General features: G+C 38.3%; 1 protein-coding gene across 2 annotated transcripts in view; it reads left to right on the top strand.

Annotated features, from left to right (window-relative positions):
* Positions 1 to 18,914, top strand: part of plxdc2b (plexin domain containing 2b) — a 71,993-nt gene that overhangs the window by 24,065 nt on the left and 29,014 nt on the right. For both annotated transcript variants that reach the window (XM_055229962.1, XM_033985669.2), the window contains exons 2-4: positions 8,761 to 8,984; positions 16,066 to 16,212; positions 18,202 to 18,271. In XM_055229962.1, coding sequence (XP_055085937.1) covers positions 8,761 to 8,984; positions 16,066 to 16,212; positions 18,202 to 18,271 — 441 coding nt within the window. The remainder of the gene's footprint in view (positions 1 to 8,760; positions 8,985 to 16,065; positions 16,213 to 18,201; positions 18,272 to 18,914) is intronic.

Below are 18,914 nucleotides of genomic sequence, written 5' to 3'. Positions count from 1 at the left end.
ACTTTCTGTCCTTTTCATAACAAATAGATTGAAATATAGAAAGACAGATAGATTCTGGAAAACTACTAGCACATTTAATAAATTTAAGGGTTCATATTTTTAAGTTTGCTTTGTGAATGCAAAGCTTTGAGCCCTGCAAGAATCCACTGTTAACACAGGTAATGTTCTGTGCAGGAGAGAGCTGTTACACTGACAGATTACCTGCCCGTCCAGCTTCATATGGTCCAGTGGTGTGAAAGTGAAGGAGTTGAAGTCTGACTGAATAGGTGAAGGGGGTGTTCTATGGCCCCAATGAGCTGCAACACAAAATGGACAGTACTCTGAATTCCTTAGCATCTGTGTCAGCTCTTTTCAATGTTCTTTTCTCCCTGTAATCCCCCTGTCTTCTGAACGCCTGCAGCTAACTTACTTTCCTCTCTACGTGTCAGTGCCAAAAATTTCAGTGTATACACTTCCTGTTCTGACCGATACCGGAGCCAAGACAACCACCAATTACACTTAGGAAGCCACAGCGGTGACAGCGCACCCTCCATGGTTTACTTCACTGCTCCCAACCCTGTGTTTTGAGGTTTGATACTCGTGTGCTCGGGCATATTATGGGCTGCTGTGTGGTTCAGCCGAATCAGCCTGCTCCCATTTGTCCAGTGTCTTAACTAAAATAACCATTTCCGACAAAGATGGATCAGAGGGCACTAGTCTGGGTTAAAATGTTGATTTGAAAATTGACTGGATTTAAAGTTGCACACATTTGCTTCCTCGAACATGCATCTTGTCTTGCTTAAATTAATTCTGCTGTCGAATGAACTGGCTCTAATTATTTCCTCTCATTTTCCATTTTTGGCAAAATGTAATTAACACTTTGGGATGTTCTACAAATTATTCATTGCTTCCTTTTACACCTGCCCATTATCACGTCTGAATGGTCTGAACAGACATGGCACAGTTAGCCAATTTTAGAAGTTGGTTGCTATTGGCTGGTGCATCTTAATGAGAATATGTCAGGTAGTGTCTTGTTTAAGTATACTGTAGATACTTTTTTAAATGTACTATACAGTTGACATCATAGGCTGTATAAAGAAGTGGACTATGTGAGTGTGATGTCAACCATAGCGTTCAGCTCCAGCCAAATAAAGCTCATCGAGGCTAGCAGTTATAGAGGCAAATTTGGAGCCGAGTTCTAGTTGGAATTCTGAGTTTGATTATCATAGCAGCCATAGAGCCAATCCAGAGCAAAGCTGTTGAAGATGCCACCCCTTCCCGCACCACTGGTTCAGCAGGGAGTGGGCTCTTAGTAATGCTGTCAATCAAACCTGTTGCTAATGCTAGTGGTAGCAACCTTGGTGAAAGAAGGTGCCTGATTGGTTTGTTATTAATGTGCATATCTTGATTTACAGACAAAATATCAAAATAACAACCCCAGGACCATGTAGAGCAGGTTAATATTAGCATTTTAAGACCAAAATGACGAGGCACACTGCAGCAGTTACAGACAGACTGCTGACAATTTTTCAACATAAAGTGAATTGGAGCCAGAGTCGATGGAGCCAGAAGTGCGCCCAGAATCACTTCCTATTTGGAACACGCTGGCTAGCACGTTAGCTATGTCCATTTATATATACAGTCTATGGTTGACTTTCACGTTTTATATTTTATTATAGTTCCAATGGGACACTTATGAGAATGAAAAAAATATATATTAAAAGTTGTGAGGTTAAGGTGGAGTTGTGAAGTTATTTTTTTGTCTTTGGCTGTTCTGTTTCCTTTTAATCGAAGTAATGACTGAAATATCTAGTTAAATTAATGTTTAGATATGTCAGTTATAACGTCTTAAAGGTGTGCATCTCATTAACACTTGTTGAACACTGATAGATAATGATCTGCTAGTTACTTTTTTTGTGTGGGGCTTATTTTTGTGAGGCTGGGGTCTGTTGTTTTGGCTTTTCTTTTTTTTCTAAGGTCTAATTCATATCCTTGTTTTTTTATGACAGACATTAGACCTGTCATGTCATGTCTGTCATAAAAAAACAAGCATATGAATCTGCAATGCTGCTGATTTAATTTCTCCCAATTATAACGTGTTTCCAATCTTAAACCATTTTGTGCTGCTTTGACGTTTGGACATGTGAGTAATTCTTTTAGAAACAAAAATCTCTGGTGTAGTGAGGTAGCGCTAATTAGCAAAAGGCCTGCTTGAATGCCTTCTGTCTGCCTTGGGAACTGGTTAGCATTAATTTGTAGGGCTTTTGGAGTATCGCATCTCTTCTTTCTTTACTAACTCCTCTTTGACTGCCTTGGTGGTTTTGTGATGATTTATATGCGTCTCATATCTAATCTCTCTGAATGCTGTCTGTGATCACCGTTTGAAACTGAAAACTCTTACGGTCTTTCAATTCACAGGTGGCTCTCTTTCCCGTTGACACTTTTATGCATCTGCTTAATGACAGACTGTTCGCCTTAAAGGGGATGTGTTAAAGGGGTTAGAATAGCACACTTTACAATAACTGCAGGTCGGTCTGGTATTTGAGGAGTCTATACTCTGATGTATGTTTGTTAGCACGTGTCTTTGCCTAAGGCTTTATACAGTAGTCAGGTATTACATTATGACCACCTGCCTACTTTACTGGTGGTCCTGCAGCCTCAGAAGTATATGCGCTTGTGTTGTGAGATTTTTACACCTGAACCAATGTTAGCACTTCTCTTTACTTAATAGCAGTTCACCATTGTTCCCTTCTTGAAAAGTTTTGACGGATAGATTGGGACACACCTTAAGAACTATAGCTTTGCGGAAACTCTCAGCCAATAGTGTAGCCATTAGAGGTGAAAAATCAACACTAACAAGATTTTAGCATAGTTTGAAATAAGTTAATCAATACATATTTTGTTGAAACATTTCCTTTTTGTTGCACATCATCCAAATTTTTCCGTAAAAGCAAAACACATTGTTTGCATGCCAAATCATGCTTCAGCCTTGAAATTTAATGTAATATTTATTGACTGCAGATTGTTGGCAGAAAACACAAAATGTCCGTATTGATTTCCAGATGGACAAGAAATCTTGTGGAATTCTGACCTTGCAAGATTTTGAATCTTTAAATCTTGTCCACTCCCTAGTTGCTGTCACAGTTCTCCCATATAACAGCTCAAGTCATTACACTTACACCTAAATGATATATTTTCTAAACTATGCACTAATCAATACTTAATCTGTGTCATTAACTTCGCCTGTCAGTTGTTCTAATGTGATACTTGAAGGCTGGTGTAGTTTTAATATCTCTGCATGTTCTCGCTGCCACTTTCTATTAGCCACATGTGAGCTATCATCTATCAGCCCAGATCAGACATCCTTGTTTCGTCAGCTCTGCGGAGATCAAACCATTTCTTATTAAGCTCACTTTATTAACTCATCCATCACGTTACACATCCTGGCTTATTGGCCCCCTGTCTTTTTATTCTAATTTCATTCCAGACTAAAAAGACTCCTGGCATTCATTTAGCTTTTTTTATGTTGCCAACACATTTCTGGTATCCATGTTTTTGAAGCTACTGCTGAGATGACCTTGCACCCTATTAAGTTTAGAATGTGTTTTAAAAGCAGACTAGACTGGCTGAGGGTGGAGAAAACATTATTTCTGACTTGGTGTAACCCTGTAACCGGCAGTGGCTTGTCTGTGTAATTTGGGCTAACCTAACATTCATATTGCAGTATTTATGGTGCCATTAAAATCCTGTCATGCTAATATACTTCTACAGAACTCCTTTTCAAAGATTCATACGCATATGCCGCTGCCAAGACCAGATAACTGAAGGATGTTGTCTTAAGAGTCGCATGTAACTATTATTCCAAGTTGTGGTGTATTTGAAGTTAGTTATTTATTTTGGTGGGGCTTGGAAAGGAATGATAAGATTTTCATGCAAAGATCTTTTCTGAGCAAAGGATAGAAACTTACTAATACTACTCCTGAAGTTTCTCTTACTGAGTGATAGTTAGTGCTAAAATGTCTTTGGTTGGATCTGTCTGGAATTTCCCCACTGTGGGACTAATAAAGGCATATCTTATCTTATATTTACCACAGTACTATAACCACTTCTACTACCACTGCTACTATTACTACAACAAGAAGTTACTGTTATTCATTTTCTGGGACAGGTAAACAGACAGAGGAGTAATTTGTTGAATAATTTAGACAAGAAAATGATGGTGCTACCTTGGACATATTGCATATTGTTTGGTTGACAGACTTATCATGCCTTCAATGTCCTGATGAATTGTGGTTGAAGGAGAGCACGCATACGGAATGGAAAAAGACTGCAATTTTCTCTTTTACAGGGTGCAAATGATGCCAATTATGGTCTATGCGTTTCGGTTCAGTATCACACAGTTTGTCCCTGCTAACCATGTGCACATATTATGACTGGGACATCTGTGAAGTTACACCTGAGGAGTGCTTAGGCGGTTATAGATGGATCGTGGTTTCATTTCACACTTCCTCACTGCCAGCTGAACACATGCTGGGTGTACTCAGCTTTCTAAGATTGAAGACAGACTCAGCTCCTTGTATATAAGCACAAACTCCAGAGAATGTAGCAAGTAAAGGAGTGGAGACATTTGATGATATTCCACGCATTTCTCTTGGTTTAGTTTTTCTTGCTAAAAATACCTTGAAAAATATGTGTTCTTCCTGTGAGTTGGCCCACTGTTTCACAGATTGGATCTGTAACATGGCCTGATGGTGCTACATCATTGTCTATATGAAGATACTTTTAATGCCATGCTCTGGAACATTGTAGGCAAAGCAATAACCTCTCCAAAAGAACCTTTAAGTTGTTGTAAAGTTCACAAATGTGTTTAGGAAATCTGTACAAAATTCATTTTCTGGGATATAGTAAGAATAAAATATAACCTTTTTCAGGGTCAACTTAAGTAAAATGTGAAAATGATAGTAACCAAATGAAAGACAGTCTAGCACCTTTAGTCTTTAGTTTTATGTCCTCTTAAATGCCCTTGAAAGGATTTAGTTTGAACCGTATTATCCTCCCTCCAGCATTTGTGAATCAGAGGCGTTGACAGGCGTGAGTCCGGCCAACATGTCTGGGACTCTAGGCAGAGTGAAGGTATGCAGGGGCTTTCAGAACCATTGAAAGAAGAGTCAGAGGAGTAAGGATTTCCTGTCACACAAAAGTGAAGAGGAGGAGGCTGTGGTGCTGAGGAGGAGGCCGTCCTGCTGGGTGGTTATTTTGGGTGTCCCATGGGGGTCTGGCCTAATGCCCTCTCGAACACTTGACAAAAGACCTCAGTGCTCCCGGGATAATAAAAGCTCCACTCTCGCTCTGAGGGGTGATGCAGGTGCAAGTTGTCTAGCGTACAGTGACTCATCATGGGTGCACATTCAACGGCATTCTGGGAAAAGAGCAGTCATTTGTCGTATCGGGCTCAGTGTTGTGGTCACACATGTTGAACGCAGTACTGTTTGCCAGGTCTCAGCCATATATTCAAGTGAGCTGACTGAGGCTCTTTAAAGAATGGGAATAGATGCCTATGTGTTAATGGAGTACTGTGGCCAAGTGCATCCTGCTTCACAGTATGTAAATAATGGTGACAGGAAGTACTGAAAAATTATGCTGAGTATTTTTGAGCTTTCTTTCATGTTATAACATTGTTTCCTCATCAAAAAACACGCCAGCTTTGCCTTCTAATGCTGACACAGTATGTCATCTGTTTTATAAATGTAACTTTACTGAAGGTTTTAAACTGAAAACTGGTCCTGAGCCTTTTCTATTTATGACATCATTCATGCTTCTTCAGCTTGGAAACAACATGGGTACAGTTTTATGTAATAGACTCCACTGGCCTGATTTTAGATTTATTATTAGTACCAGCATTCTCCCCTGGTGTTTGACCCTTTAGCTACTGCTGCTTTGTTGCTTCTTTGGATGTAGTCTTTGCCCACATTGTAATTAAATGTTTTTAATTTTATTAGTTAAACATTGGCCAAAAATGTTGACAACTTGTGTAGAGATAGACATTGGCCAATATCGACATTGGTCGATATTTGCACTATTTTGTGCATCGGCGCTATTGGCTTTAAATAACCAGGAGAGGCCGTTATTTGGCTGGGGCCAACCAGCTGCATAGCTTTACTTGAACACTTTAGTGCAAAGAGGGTACTGCACACACAAAGCCAAAAGGTAAAACAAAACACTTCTTTCTTATCCAGTTTGTAGTAAAACAGGTTTGTGGATGCAGTAAAATTAAATTATAAAAATCGGGCCAAAAATCAGCCCAAAAACATTGGCCCAAAAAAACATCAGAGCTTATCAGCCATTATTTTTTCTGAATTCTAAACAATCGCATTGGCCATGAAAAGAAACATATTGGTCGATCTCTAAACTTGTTTAGGTTTTAGTTGTGACACTCTCTTGGGATTTCTCTTTTCAGTTTTTTCTCTGTAAACATATTTTTTTTGTCTTACAGTAATTTATGGGAATGTCTACTTGACAAATGGAGAACATTACAGAAGTTTGCACTGCCTAAATGTACTTTCAGCAGCCACGGGAATCTGCACAAGTAAATTTATGTACAAGCTTATGCACAAGAGATACTTCAGTCAATTTATCTTTACCTCAGAGTTTTGAATGCATATGACTGGAAGTAGTTACTTGCTTATCTGACTTAAAAACAGACGGCTGCTTAATTATCCTCCTCTTGCATTTAAAAAAATTAAATTCCAACAGCAACAGTAGCCATAAGTAATTTGATCTGAAGTTTTTGCCCATTATAAAGAGCCTATTAGCACCTCAGTTCAGTTTTCCTCCTTAAAATATTACTGAGGCCAAGAGGACAGTTTAGCCAGGAGGGAGCAGAGCAGACATGGCAGTTAAACCCATTGACCTCTATCCAATAAAAGACAACAACATAAAGTGATAAAAGTGTTTTCTGTTCGCATGCCAAGTCAATTTACATTCTTGGAGGAGCTGTGTAAACTTTGCATTTGTGGCATGAGGAGAAAGTTGATTACTAATTGTCTTTAACTGCTTAATCCCATTAGAGGCAGTGGGAGCTGGAGCTTATAAAGGCCTGGAAAGCATTAGCATGAAGGAAAGGGGAGCTAGTTTCTTGCATAAAAACACATGGTCTATATTGCCTCTCGTTCTCAAAAAAAAAAAAAAAAAGAAACACTGGGACTATACATCCAGGGTCACGTTATCATGTTTTACTGGCCTTGTTTTAAGTTAAGTAAACTCATATGTGTCTTCTGAAGAATAGTTCTGCTATGAACAAGCTGTGGCAGTGTAAGGGTCCAATAAAGCTGAGTGGCTCAAATGAAAAGAACACTGCTGGTGCCCAGAGTCAGGACTAAATGTGGAGAATCAGTGGTTTACTTTTATGCAACTAAAATCTGGAACAGTCTTCCTGAAGATGTGAGACAGGCCTCTACTTTGACAATGTTCAAATCCAGGCTCAAAACAGTTCTGTTTAGCTGTGCATATGACTGAAAAGTTTTTATTCTGCACTCTTCTTTTTCAGTGTAAATTTTATGATGATTATTTATGTTTTGATTTGTGTGTATTGAGATGTTAATGTCTTTCTTATTCTGTAATCCACTTTGAATTACTTTGTGTACGAATTGTGCTATACAAATAATCTTGACTTACCACTCTCTATCTGGAGGAATACAAAAGTTCATGTTTGGTATTCAAGGGATTGTTGCAGTAATTAGGCCTGTAATGATAATTATTATATCGACTTATCATTCAACATGAAAGCTGGAATAATATATTTGTGTGTACAATTTCTTAGTAAAATAGGAAGATTTGAGGTATTTTTGTTATAATACAATAATATTTCAGCTGTAGAAGGTTGAATAAGTGACTTCTGTGGCTTCAGTATTATCGTTTATGGCAGTATGTCTTTGCAGCAATGTATCATGCTTCAAAAATAGTGAGTATAAATCAGCGATCAAATATGTGAACAGGTGGTGTTTCTTGCTTTGAGGAATAAACTCTCTTTAAAGTCTCTTTGTTCTTTATGTATGGTCTATAGCAGTTTTCTCCTGGCAAGCCTTGATATGGGTAAAGCACAATTTTCTGTGTACTTCAATTTGAACACTTGTGTCATCCACTTATAAAAAATCAATACCCAGATACTTTCAGAACTAGATGCTCATTTGAAAGTATTGATTCTGAAGAGATATAATTTATAATGCAGATTTGGACCTTGATGACAAGGTTAAGACCCATCTGGAGCTATAGCAGTTCTTGTAAAGACCACTGAAAACAAATTTGTGTTGAAAATTATATTGTTATACAAAAAAAATAATGTTTTTAATTGGCACAATATCAAAATTTGTATTGAGCTTTTCCTTAGTTTCAGAATCCACTTAGCAGTTTTCATATTTCCTTGACAGTGTATGACTTTTCACTTATTTCCTTACATCTATTTGTGTCATAGTCACATTATTGTTTACCTGCCAGAGTAATATTTCTCAGCTGTCACTGGAGGTTCATTGGGCTGGTGTTTGGGATTATTGGGTTTGACACTGATGCACTGGTCTCTGGGTAGAGCTGGGACTCACTAATGTGCATGTTACAGATGCTGTGAGAAGCAATGCTATTACTCTGCATACAAATTAGTGTTCAGACATTAATGTTTTGCTTTACTTATCTGCAATCAGTTCCATTCAGTCCTGTTTTCCCTGTACAGTCATTATATTTTATTCCAGCTTTCAGTAGGTACTCACAGTTGTCTTTTTGTCTCTTCAGGGGATTCTTACTCCTATTTGCCTGTAGACTCTGGAGATGAGGACTCAGCAGTGGATGTGAGGCTCTACAGTCATCGGTGGAGAAGATGGCTCCCTCCCAAACCTCGAAACATGGACAGTAACAGAGCGAGCCCGGAGCAGGACCAGAGCGCAGAACCAGAGGAGCCGGGGGGCTTCCCTGGAGTATTGTCTACAGAAGACTCAGACAACAGTTCACAGATAGAGGTAGCACAAACACACATAGAGGCTGAACAACTGCATATAGGACAGTTTTTTGGGGAAATCCTGGGTTATCATGTCAGTGGCACAATGGCATTCAGTATTATTGTTTATATTTTCTTCAGCAACATAACACACTTCAAAATGTGTTATCATGACAGGCCAACACAATGTAATGGCATGGGTTTCTTCTATTAAGCCACATGTATTTGTGCCAATATATTGTTACTGCACAAAGTATCTAACACATGTACTTGTTTTTGTGATATTTTGGGGAACTGTGTACCATGTTCACACTGCTTTACTATGCAGTGGTGGAACGTGGTGAAATAAAAGTAGTAAAGTGCTGTACTTAAATAAAAAAATGTAGGTATCCGTACTTTACTGAAGTACATTTTAAAGTGAATACTTTTTACTTTTACTTAACTACATTTAAGAGCAGGTATCTGTACTTTCTACTCCACTGCATTTTTTAAATGGATTGAAAAGTAAAAGTTTTTTTTTAAATTGTTATTATTGTTCTAAACCTGCAGAAAAGTCTGAGGGGTTTATTTTTAACATGTTTGTAGTTTGAGCAAACAAAAATATATGGCTAAAAAGAGCTAGGAAAACAATCAATCAATTTAATTGTTTCTGTTGAACAAAATTCAGCACAAATCTTTATCAAAATCAACATATTTGAAGCTTTATAAGACCTCATGGGTGAAACACTTTAACTTTTTACTCTTTAAGTACATTTTTAAAGGGGTACTTCAATACTTTTTTTCTTGTGTTTCATGAGTATTTTTTTTGCTCTGGTTTTTTAACTTAACAAACAAAATTGAATATTTCTTCCACCACTGATACTATGAGGAAGAACCTCAACACCTGACAAATTGTTGTTGATGCATTTTTCACACCACAAAAAGTAAACCTAAAAGTGATGCATGAGTCTATCAGTGGGCCCTAATTAACCAATAAAACTTTCTGTCATAAAACCTTTGGCTGACATAAAAAGCCCAAAAAGATGGAAGTCCACTCAGAGGCTGTTGCTGTAATACTTTCTCCCTTCCTGGAGGCATTATAAGTCTCTGGAAGAACAGCGGTAATGAAAAATAAGGCCCTTAAGGTTTAATATCAAATTCAGCCATGTCTATGATACCCTCTCATATTTGAACCACAGCAGCCAGTATTGGGCTGTTGTTTGTCTGTATAAATATAGGGCCTCACTAGTGTTCCTTTGACACCTATAGGCCTATACACAGTTATGGTGCTATAATGATGGTGGTTTCTGCGTTTAGACTTCTTGTTAGTCCGCCCTCAGCCTCTAATCATTCTTAGGTTCTCAGTACTGTGTCACTGAGGAGAAGGGTGCTTTGATCGTCAGCTGTAAACAGTCAACCCCAAACCGCTCGCGATGCCCATGATTTTTTTCGCCTCCCCCAGCATTTTCTATTGTTGTAAGAATAGTGGTCATTTGTAAGATTTTTATGTGATCTTACCTGACAGTGTTGTACATGGCATAGAGAAGCCTTCGGAGTGGGGATATCTATTAAAACAAGGATAAAGTACTTTTTGTGTGTATTTTTCTATTTTATTTATGTTTTGCAAGATCCACTATGTAACTTCTGATAGAGCTTTGCCTGGAATGTTCCACAGTATGGCATTAAAGTGTTTTTATTGCTCAGAAATACATTGCCTCTCCACAGATCTGACCTGAGGCTTGACCTGGAGGCGTCGCTTTTCTGTCTCTATGAAGATAGATAAGTTTAATGCCAGGTGGACTAAACTATATGTATCTTTAAATACAATTAAAATATCACCATATAAAGTAACTGAATTAACTTTAAATGTTGAGTTATGATCTTGAGGTCAATGAGTGATTGCTGTAGCCGAAGAATCATCTCCATTGAATGTGCAAGTTCTGTTTATTTGAGAGCAGACAGTGGGACGCCTGATGCCTATAACTCTGTAGATCGCCTTTCTGCCCCATTACCCCACACTGAACTGCCACACTTTTATAAAAGGTGGGAACCAGTTGCAGAGGGATTAAGCCCCAAACTGTGAGAAAGTATTCAGTAGATTCTTGCCAATTAAACCATCTTAACAGGCTATATTTCTGCATGTCGTGACCATTTGTCCAGTTGTTAAAGCAATGTCCCTATAGCCTTAATTTCATTGAACTTCCATTTTGAAGAAAAAGTGTGGTTGGCATGTCCCAGGTTTAATGTAGACTAACCAATCAGGCGACAATTCAGCAACAATTAGGAAAGATAAATAGGACATTGAGCATAAACTTAAAATTAATAATTCATGCTAATAATTGTCACTTATTTAAAGGTGCACTGTGCAACTATAGCTATAAAAACCTTTATTCGTCCCACAGTAGAGTAATTTTAGTGTTGTAATGCACTGAACTATCTACCTTGCATTTTGTTGTTCCTGGAAAAAACATGCATTCTTACTGTTCTTCAGATCTGACCTGTAAGTTGGCCTTGTGGTATCACTTACTTTTGTTTATGGTGATAATAAAAAAGCTTTATGCCATACTGTGGAACCTAAAAAGCAAAGCAATAACATGGTAAATGGCAAATGGTCACATTTTCATTTAGCGCTTTTCTACCTTCAAGGCACTCAAAGCGCTTTACATTAATTACATTACTCACCCATTCACACACACATTCATACACCAGTGTACACAGACACTGGAGATGAATATCCTGCCCAAGGACACAAGACTGTATTCATCTGTGGGAGCTGGAATCACACCCTCAACCTGTGGGTCAGTGTCTAATCTTATTGCCCTGCCAGTGATGTTTCTATCAAGAGTGAGCGAACACCAGAATACATAGTGTACCTCTAAATACAAATTCAAGTTTTAAATTTACCTCTTTATGGCCACATAATTGCGGCTGTGTTCAGATCTTAAACAATAGATCTGAATAGTATTAAAGAAATGGCAATTGTACTCTTGTGGTCAAAATCACATTCACAAATTCAGATAGCACTTTGACACAGTTGCACTCAGATCACCTGCAGCATTCCCTCCATGCCGCACAAGCTAAACATGAGGTCCTGACCTCACAGTTTAAAAACATGTCTTTAAGTGTGCTGGCTCACAGCTGTCTGGGGGCATCATTTTTACTGCAGCCTTTGAAAGAACATAAACAAATGTGCCGTGTGCTTGGCATTTGATCAGATTCTATATGGCACATTCTGTTTCTATATTGAGTTTCAACAACATTGGGCATGTCTCAACTACCTAGTATTTTTTCATCTCGTAACCTGACTTTACACCAATCCCCCTGCAATCTCCATCCAACCATAATCACTGTTGACTTAGAATGGGTTCATGTACTGTGTTGCTGGTGTTATTTTCTTAGCCTTCTTTAATGTGCGGTGATATTGGTGATGTTCTTAGTGCTGAGTTTTTGCTGAAATTCTAGCTCCTGACAGTTTTCCCGCTGTGACTGCTCTGGGCTTTAAATGCTTTGGTACATTGACTTGTTTGTGTGTCACTTAGAAGAGAACATGCTCCAATGCCAGATCGAAAACTGCTGTGCATTCATTACTGTGAACGCTGAATCACACTGCCCATGGCACAGCTTGTTCAAAATAAAACATGAGGTTATTCTTGGGAGATTTTTCTTTTTTGTGCGTTTTTTTTTGTTTTGTTTTTTTTTTTGGAAATGCAGGTATAGGTTGAAATTGGTTTAGGTTAAAGTTAGGCAAGGAGTAACTAGGTGTCACTGGTTATGGTCAGGATGTAGGAGTCTGTAGGAAGTGCAGGAATGTTACATCCCCTAGAAGCATAGAAACCCAGCATGTGTGGGAGAGTGAGCATAGAGCTGCATTAAACAGAGGAGCACTGAGTCACTATTGATGGTTTTCAGATTCTAGGATGTGATAATGCCATACTCCCAGATGAGGGGCAGCAGCCAGTTTATCTTATTGATAACAATGTATGTTTGATCAAAATCATTTCTATTAGTGACTAGGCCCAAGTCACTCACAAGCTGTCTCCATCTACATTAAATAATGTTGGCCTATAGAATGCTGTGATTTCATCTGAAACCCTGCAGTATGACAATATGGCTGTGAGGATGAGATCATGATTACATTTATTTTGTCATATCAGCCAGCCCTAATGTACAGTACAAGTGAATCTGTCAGCACAGTATGGATTTTTTTTTCTCTGATTCTGCTCTTTAGATTAACCCTTTTTAACCCATTTTTACAGCTCTATTCTAACTTCTACGATCATAGATTTTCTGTGTTGACATCTTGAGGTGACTGTATTATTTCAATGCCTCTTTACATGTATTCCTTCTGAAGTATATCAAAAATACACAGACATTTGAACTGTAAAATATATATATATCCCCCTCTATAGCGTATATAGGTCCAGCAGCCCTACCTACTTGAATTTCTTCACACATATACGAAAAATACCTTCTAGCAGCTACAAGCAGCAGAGACAGGCCAGTCCAATGAATAATGGATCAGAGATGTTATCAGCTGATGTAAGTGGTACACACATGATCACCATCACCCCTTTAATGCTCTTTCAAACGGACTCTAAAGTAGCTGTTTACTTGGCTGTGGGTGTATCCAAGTATGTGTTATAAAAGAGGAATGGGGAACAAATATGAGTGACATGATTTCATTTTATAGGATTAATCATTTCAAGGCTAAGTGGATATATCTTATATTTTGAATGTTGAAAGCATACATAAGTGAAATTAACAACCTTCACAGGATTAACATACAGATATTTTGTGCTCTTAAAGTAAACACATTACAAACAGTGCACTTCTTAGACTTTTGTTTTGCTGTAAATTAGAGACACAGAGTAAAAAGAAGGGATTTTCCAGTCTTTTGTCTGTTCAGCACATTTACAATCACCCTCCAGAGTACCGGCCATTGTTGTATTTTTGCAAGCTTTTGAAACAACCTAAATTGTCATGAGAGAAATTTTCAAGTGGATGATAGTAATGGGTAGGATTAAAAAGAGGGTGGGAATCTAGACACCAAGTGGATCCAGGGGGGTATGTAACATTGGTGAGATTGTTCGCAAAAGAGGCCACAAAAGTTTGGTACCAGTTCTAGACACATGGGGCTGACACTTTAAAGGTATACTGTGTAACATTTCTGGTGTGAGGTCCACCACCCCCTTGTCTCCTGCCTAGAATGTTCCAAAGTATATTGTTTTTTTGCTAAACAAATACCTCAAAAAACATGCATTCTTACTATGAGCCAACTTGCCTTTTCACAGATATGACCTGTATTTTGGCCTGGTGGAATCACCTGCCTGACTCCATGGAGCCTACATAAATGCATAATATTGAACATTTAATTGGCTTTATATATATTTAGTCTCTATTTGCTTGATTGTCCCATTTAAGTAGAAGCATACACTCCCTCCCTGTAAACAGCCTGCTGCTCGTCCACATAAAGAGCCTCATATCTCCTGTGCTGATTAGCAGAATCTTTACAACCACATTTGCATGCACTTCCTCTACAAGTGTCTTGTTTTGTATTGTTAAGTGAGACTGCTGAGTAAGACAGCGCTGTGGAGGGGACTATATCAGCTGCAGATGAATCTAAGATGAGAGGCTTCTGGCACTGTTAGCACAAATTAATCAGATGAGGTACCAGGCAGCGAGACCTCCTGAATCCTGATACTATCTATGCACTGCAGTGTTGGGATGAGCAAAGAAGTAACAATAATGTAGACAAAGTTATTACTGTGTATACAACTTTTTTCTGTTATTATGATATTTCCTGAAGGATTTTATTAAAGAGGGGGCATTATACTTCAATGGGATATTAAACATTACATATTTAGATCTCCGTGTTACCTTTTATTGTTTTGAAAATGCACAACACAATCAGCGTGCAGTTCACTAATCAAACTACTTCATATTGCCTTATATTTGTGAAGTTTAGTAGTTGAATAGGGCCTGGGAGAGATTGCTAGATTACTCAAACATACATGGATGACATATAAAAAAGTTTTTGGCATGGTAGGATTTAGCATAATACCCCCTTTTTAAAAAACAACGTGCATTTATATATTAACAAGTAAAATGTGTTGTCCGTGTTGTTTATTTTCTTACATGGATTATGCATCCATGGCTGTAGGGCATAACCTTTGACCCCATGTAAAGCAGCACATGCATCCTTCCTAACTGTGTTCAGGAAACAGTAAAAGGCAGACAGACCGCTCCCACATGCCTTATAAAAGTCTCCTATAAAAACAATCTGAAGTCTGCAGCCTACTCTCGACTTTTAGCAGTGGAACAAATGCACTTTAATGAACTTCCTACTTTGTTAACTTAACCACGCACATTACATCAACTTGTGCTTTTATGAAGACAAAAGAGTGGAGGAATGTGAATGCTGAGTCAGTCGATACAGTGTGATGCAATATCTTGAAACCTGGGGATGTAAATTTGCTAAAAATGTCCTTGTGGTGCACAAACTCAGACTGACTTTCCTTCCATAAAAACTAATGATGTTGTGTTGTCACGATACTAAAATTAGATATTGATATTAAGGAATAGATTAAATACTCAATACTGATTCTGATACCACGATGAAATAATTTTATTTGGACAACAGAATGTAATTTTTAACATTAAATTGCAGTACCTTCATTTATAGGTAGGTTCCATAGTGGTCCATGGGCATATACTAGTCTACGTGGTCTTATACTTGTTCTGACACAGCTCAAGATCATTCTAAACCTATTCAGGAAAGGTTCATTTCTGTCCATGTGACCTTTTTAGTATCGATACTTGCTCAATTGACTATCTATTTTCGATACTAGTTTTAGTATAGATTAGCATCCGATTTTTGATACTTTTGACAACCCTATAATGATGTCAAATTGTTTTCATTTCTTTTACTTTTTACATTTCTGATCAAACATGTGCTCTGTAATTCTAATGTAACTACTACTAGCAACGACAATACTGTAACTGTTTCTCCATCCACTGTAGTTACTGTATAGCAAATATTAGAGTGCTATGAAACCTTCCTAGTGGGTCAGTTCGGGCCACTCTCACATTTTAAACTAACATGATGTCTGTTTTTTGTCATTTAGGAGGATACGTTCCACAATTACTACACATCCAAAACATACGGCCCTTCAGATCCCATGAGCAAAGACTTGTGGGTAAATGTTGACCAGATGGACAAGGAAAAGGTGAAGATCCACGGAATTCTGTCCAACACACACCGACAAGCAGCGGTAAGTCAAATGCAGCATTTCAGTTTGGGCACTCAATTCTGGAAAGTCTTTGAAATTAATTTGAATTTATGAGCTTTTAGAATAGCTATAATCTTTGTAGTTTAACATAAAACTATATGTGTAATACTATTTTATTCCCTTCTGAACAATAAGCTCTCAAAAGTAAGCACATTATATCAGGAAAGGCTCTTACAATGTTCTATCAAATTTCAAAGTTCATGAACCTTCATCTAAATCTAAATTGTCTGTGCTTGTAATAACCATGCTGCTAATTCTTTTAAAATACTTCACTACCCACTATCCTAATCCAAGTATTCAAAAGTAAAATGTAGGCTTCAAATATCCTGTTCTCTGTACTTGAACAAATATCTTTAAATTCTAAACATAAATTATCAGAAAGCCAGTATGAAGTTTGCCAACATGGCCTCTTTAAATGTAAAACTTGTGTATGCCTATGTGCTGTCTAAATACATTAAACTCTGGATGGCAACCAAAGTGCTTTCAGTTTATGTGATTTAGTCCTAGTAAAAGTAAACAATGCACTTGTTTAAACTCTGAAAAGCTTCATTGTGAGAGGTCTGTGGGTTTAGGCCGTCACTTCCCTGTGCACGAGCAGGTGACTGGTGTGAGGTGCATACAGATGAAGACATGAGGCTGGGGCAGGAGAGGCAGCAGTCAGCCTGAACAATGGCCCCTGCGATGGAGAATAGAGCTCCTACATTGTGTATTCTGCTCCTATAGCTTCAGTCATGTAATGATGGATTGAACTATACTGGTTAGACGGAAGCTATTCTCTCTAGCCGCACAATTGGCAAGCCAGGTCATTCCTCAAATAACAAGGCATGAATGCGAGGTAACTCTGATTTTGTCTCATAAAATCAATAGGAAAAACTCAGTACCCAAGGCAAGATGATTTGAAAACGTGGATAATGTGATTCATGTGCACTAGACATGAAACTTTGCCGGGCTCGAGCCAGTGCGTCAGACAATATAAAACAAATGTATTTTTTATGATGGGGGTTTAAATCCAGCGAAACGGTGCAAACCTCAAAGTGCTAAAACGGAATGGCTGCTCGGAGGTGGCACTGTACCACTGCCAGCCCTTTGGCCCGGCCTCTGAGAGAAAATGAGCCCATGAGGTTGTAAAACTAAACACAGGCGCAGGGTCAACTCCAGCCGAGACACAGGGAGAAGGGAAGTTGTGAATGGTCTGTGTGAGGCTTGTGTGGTAGGCCACAGGATTAGTCCCTCCAGTGTAGTCCAAAAACATGCATGAAACGCCATGTTTACTGTGCGCTGTCCATCTGCATAACATTCTGTGGCTCTGTATTCAGATCGCCTCTGTAATATTTTAAACAGTGTAGGGAGTGTGCTGCTAATTTGAACCAGGGTGTTTTATAAGCCTTCAGTTTTTAAAGTCTGTTGGATGATGTTAAGCTAATAAAAATGAAAAAAGAAGTTAAAACTGGTACCTTATTACAAAGTCAATTATATGAACTCATTGTATGATGGCAAAGGACCTCTTACAGAATATAACTGTGCCATATATTACATTTATTACTACCAATTTTCCTTTTGACATTCAAAAATGTGCCACCCATTTCTCTTTGTTTGAAAGCCAAAATGAGTTGCAATGATATCCATCAATATAACAGGAGTAAAATAGAGCACATCCTGTGCTGTTATTCTTTTTAAGTAATACAAGACAACACAGTCTGGGGATCTGAAAGCCTACCTCACATGGGAACATAACAGCATTTTTTTTTAGTTTAGGAATATTCAAACACAAAGTCTAATCTAATAAGTCTAATCTAATGAAGTATAAAGTGAATTGTATGATACTGCTTCCAACTGAGTGCTATGTTCACGTTGTGTCAACAAAATTATCAAAACTACTGCTACTTATTTATTTATTTTTTTTACATTTTCCCAATGATCCTTGCCACTTTTTGGCTCACATCATATTTCTTACCCTGTCTGTTTTTCCAGAGAGTCAACCTGTCTTTCGATTTCCCATTTTATGGACATTTCCTGCGTGAAATCACCGTGGCGACTGGTGGTAAGTGAACACAGCTTTCAAACTCTGAAGCAGCTTTTAGTATTATTATTGGAAATTCTCTTTGTGCTTGACAGATTAGACAGTTTGCAGACATTCCTTATTGCAAGGTTAGGAAAAAATATCTCTTTAGTCATTTTTTAAGGGAAATTCCATACTAAATTACAAGATCTATGGTTGAATGCCAAAAAAGTAACTGTGCAAACCACCAAGTGTGCTGTACCAGCCAAGCAGCAATAGTCCTGCATTTACACCTCACTGGGATCATCGGCTAGACAAGGGCTAGAAAAACAAACCATTCCCGGGAATCAACACTGTGGACTGATCGTTCAGACTGGAAAGAGGAGCGGCCGTGCCAAGTGTCCAGACAGCACACCCTGATAGACCCACTCGGGTAAGGGGGAATAGATGCTTTATGTGCGGCTTTAACACGTGATCCGCCAGGCGTGTTGGCCAGAGACTACAAGGCTGTTTTCCACTTGAGTCTTGACAGCAAAAACCACAGCACCACAACCAGCCATTATCACATCAAAGGACCAAAGAGCACTTCTTAGCCAACTATTTCAAAGACGCTGCTATGAAGACATAAAGTATGCAGTGTAGTTAGCGTATTTTCGCGGATTCACTAAAAGTTGGCGTCAATGGG

Source organism: Periophthalmus magnuspinnatus, chromosome 20 (assembly GCF_009829125.3).
Source record: "Periophthalmus magnuspinnatus isolate fPerMag1 chromosome 20, fPerMag1.2.pri, whole genome shotgun sequence".
NCBI classification, from domain to species: domain Eukaryota; kingdom Metazoa; phylum Chordata; class Actinopteri; order Gobiiformes; family Gobiidae; genus Periophthalmus; species Periophthalmus magnuspinnatus.
This window is presented reverse-complemented; position numbering and strand designations above follow the sequence as displayed.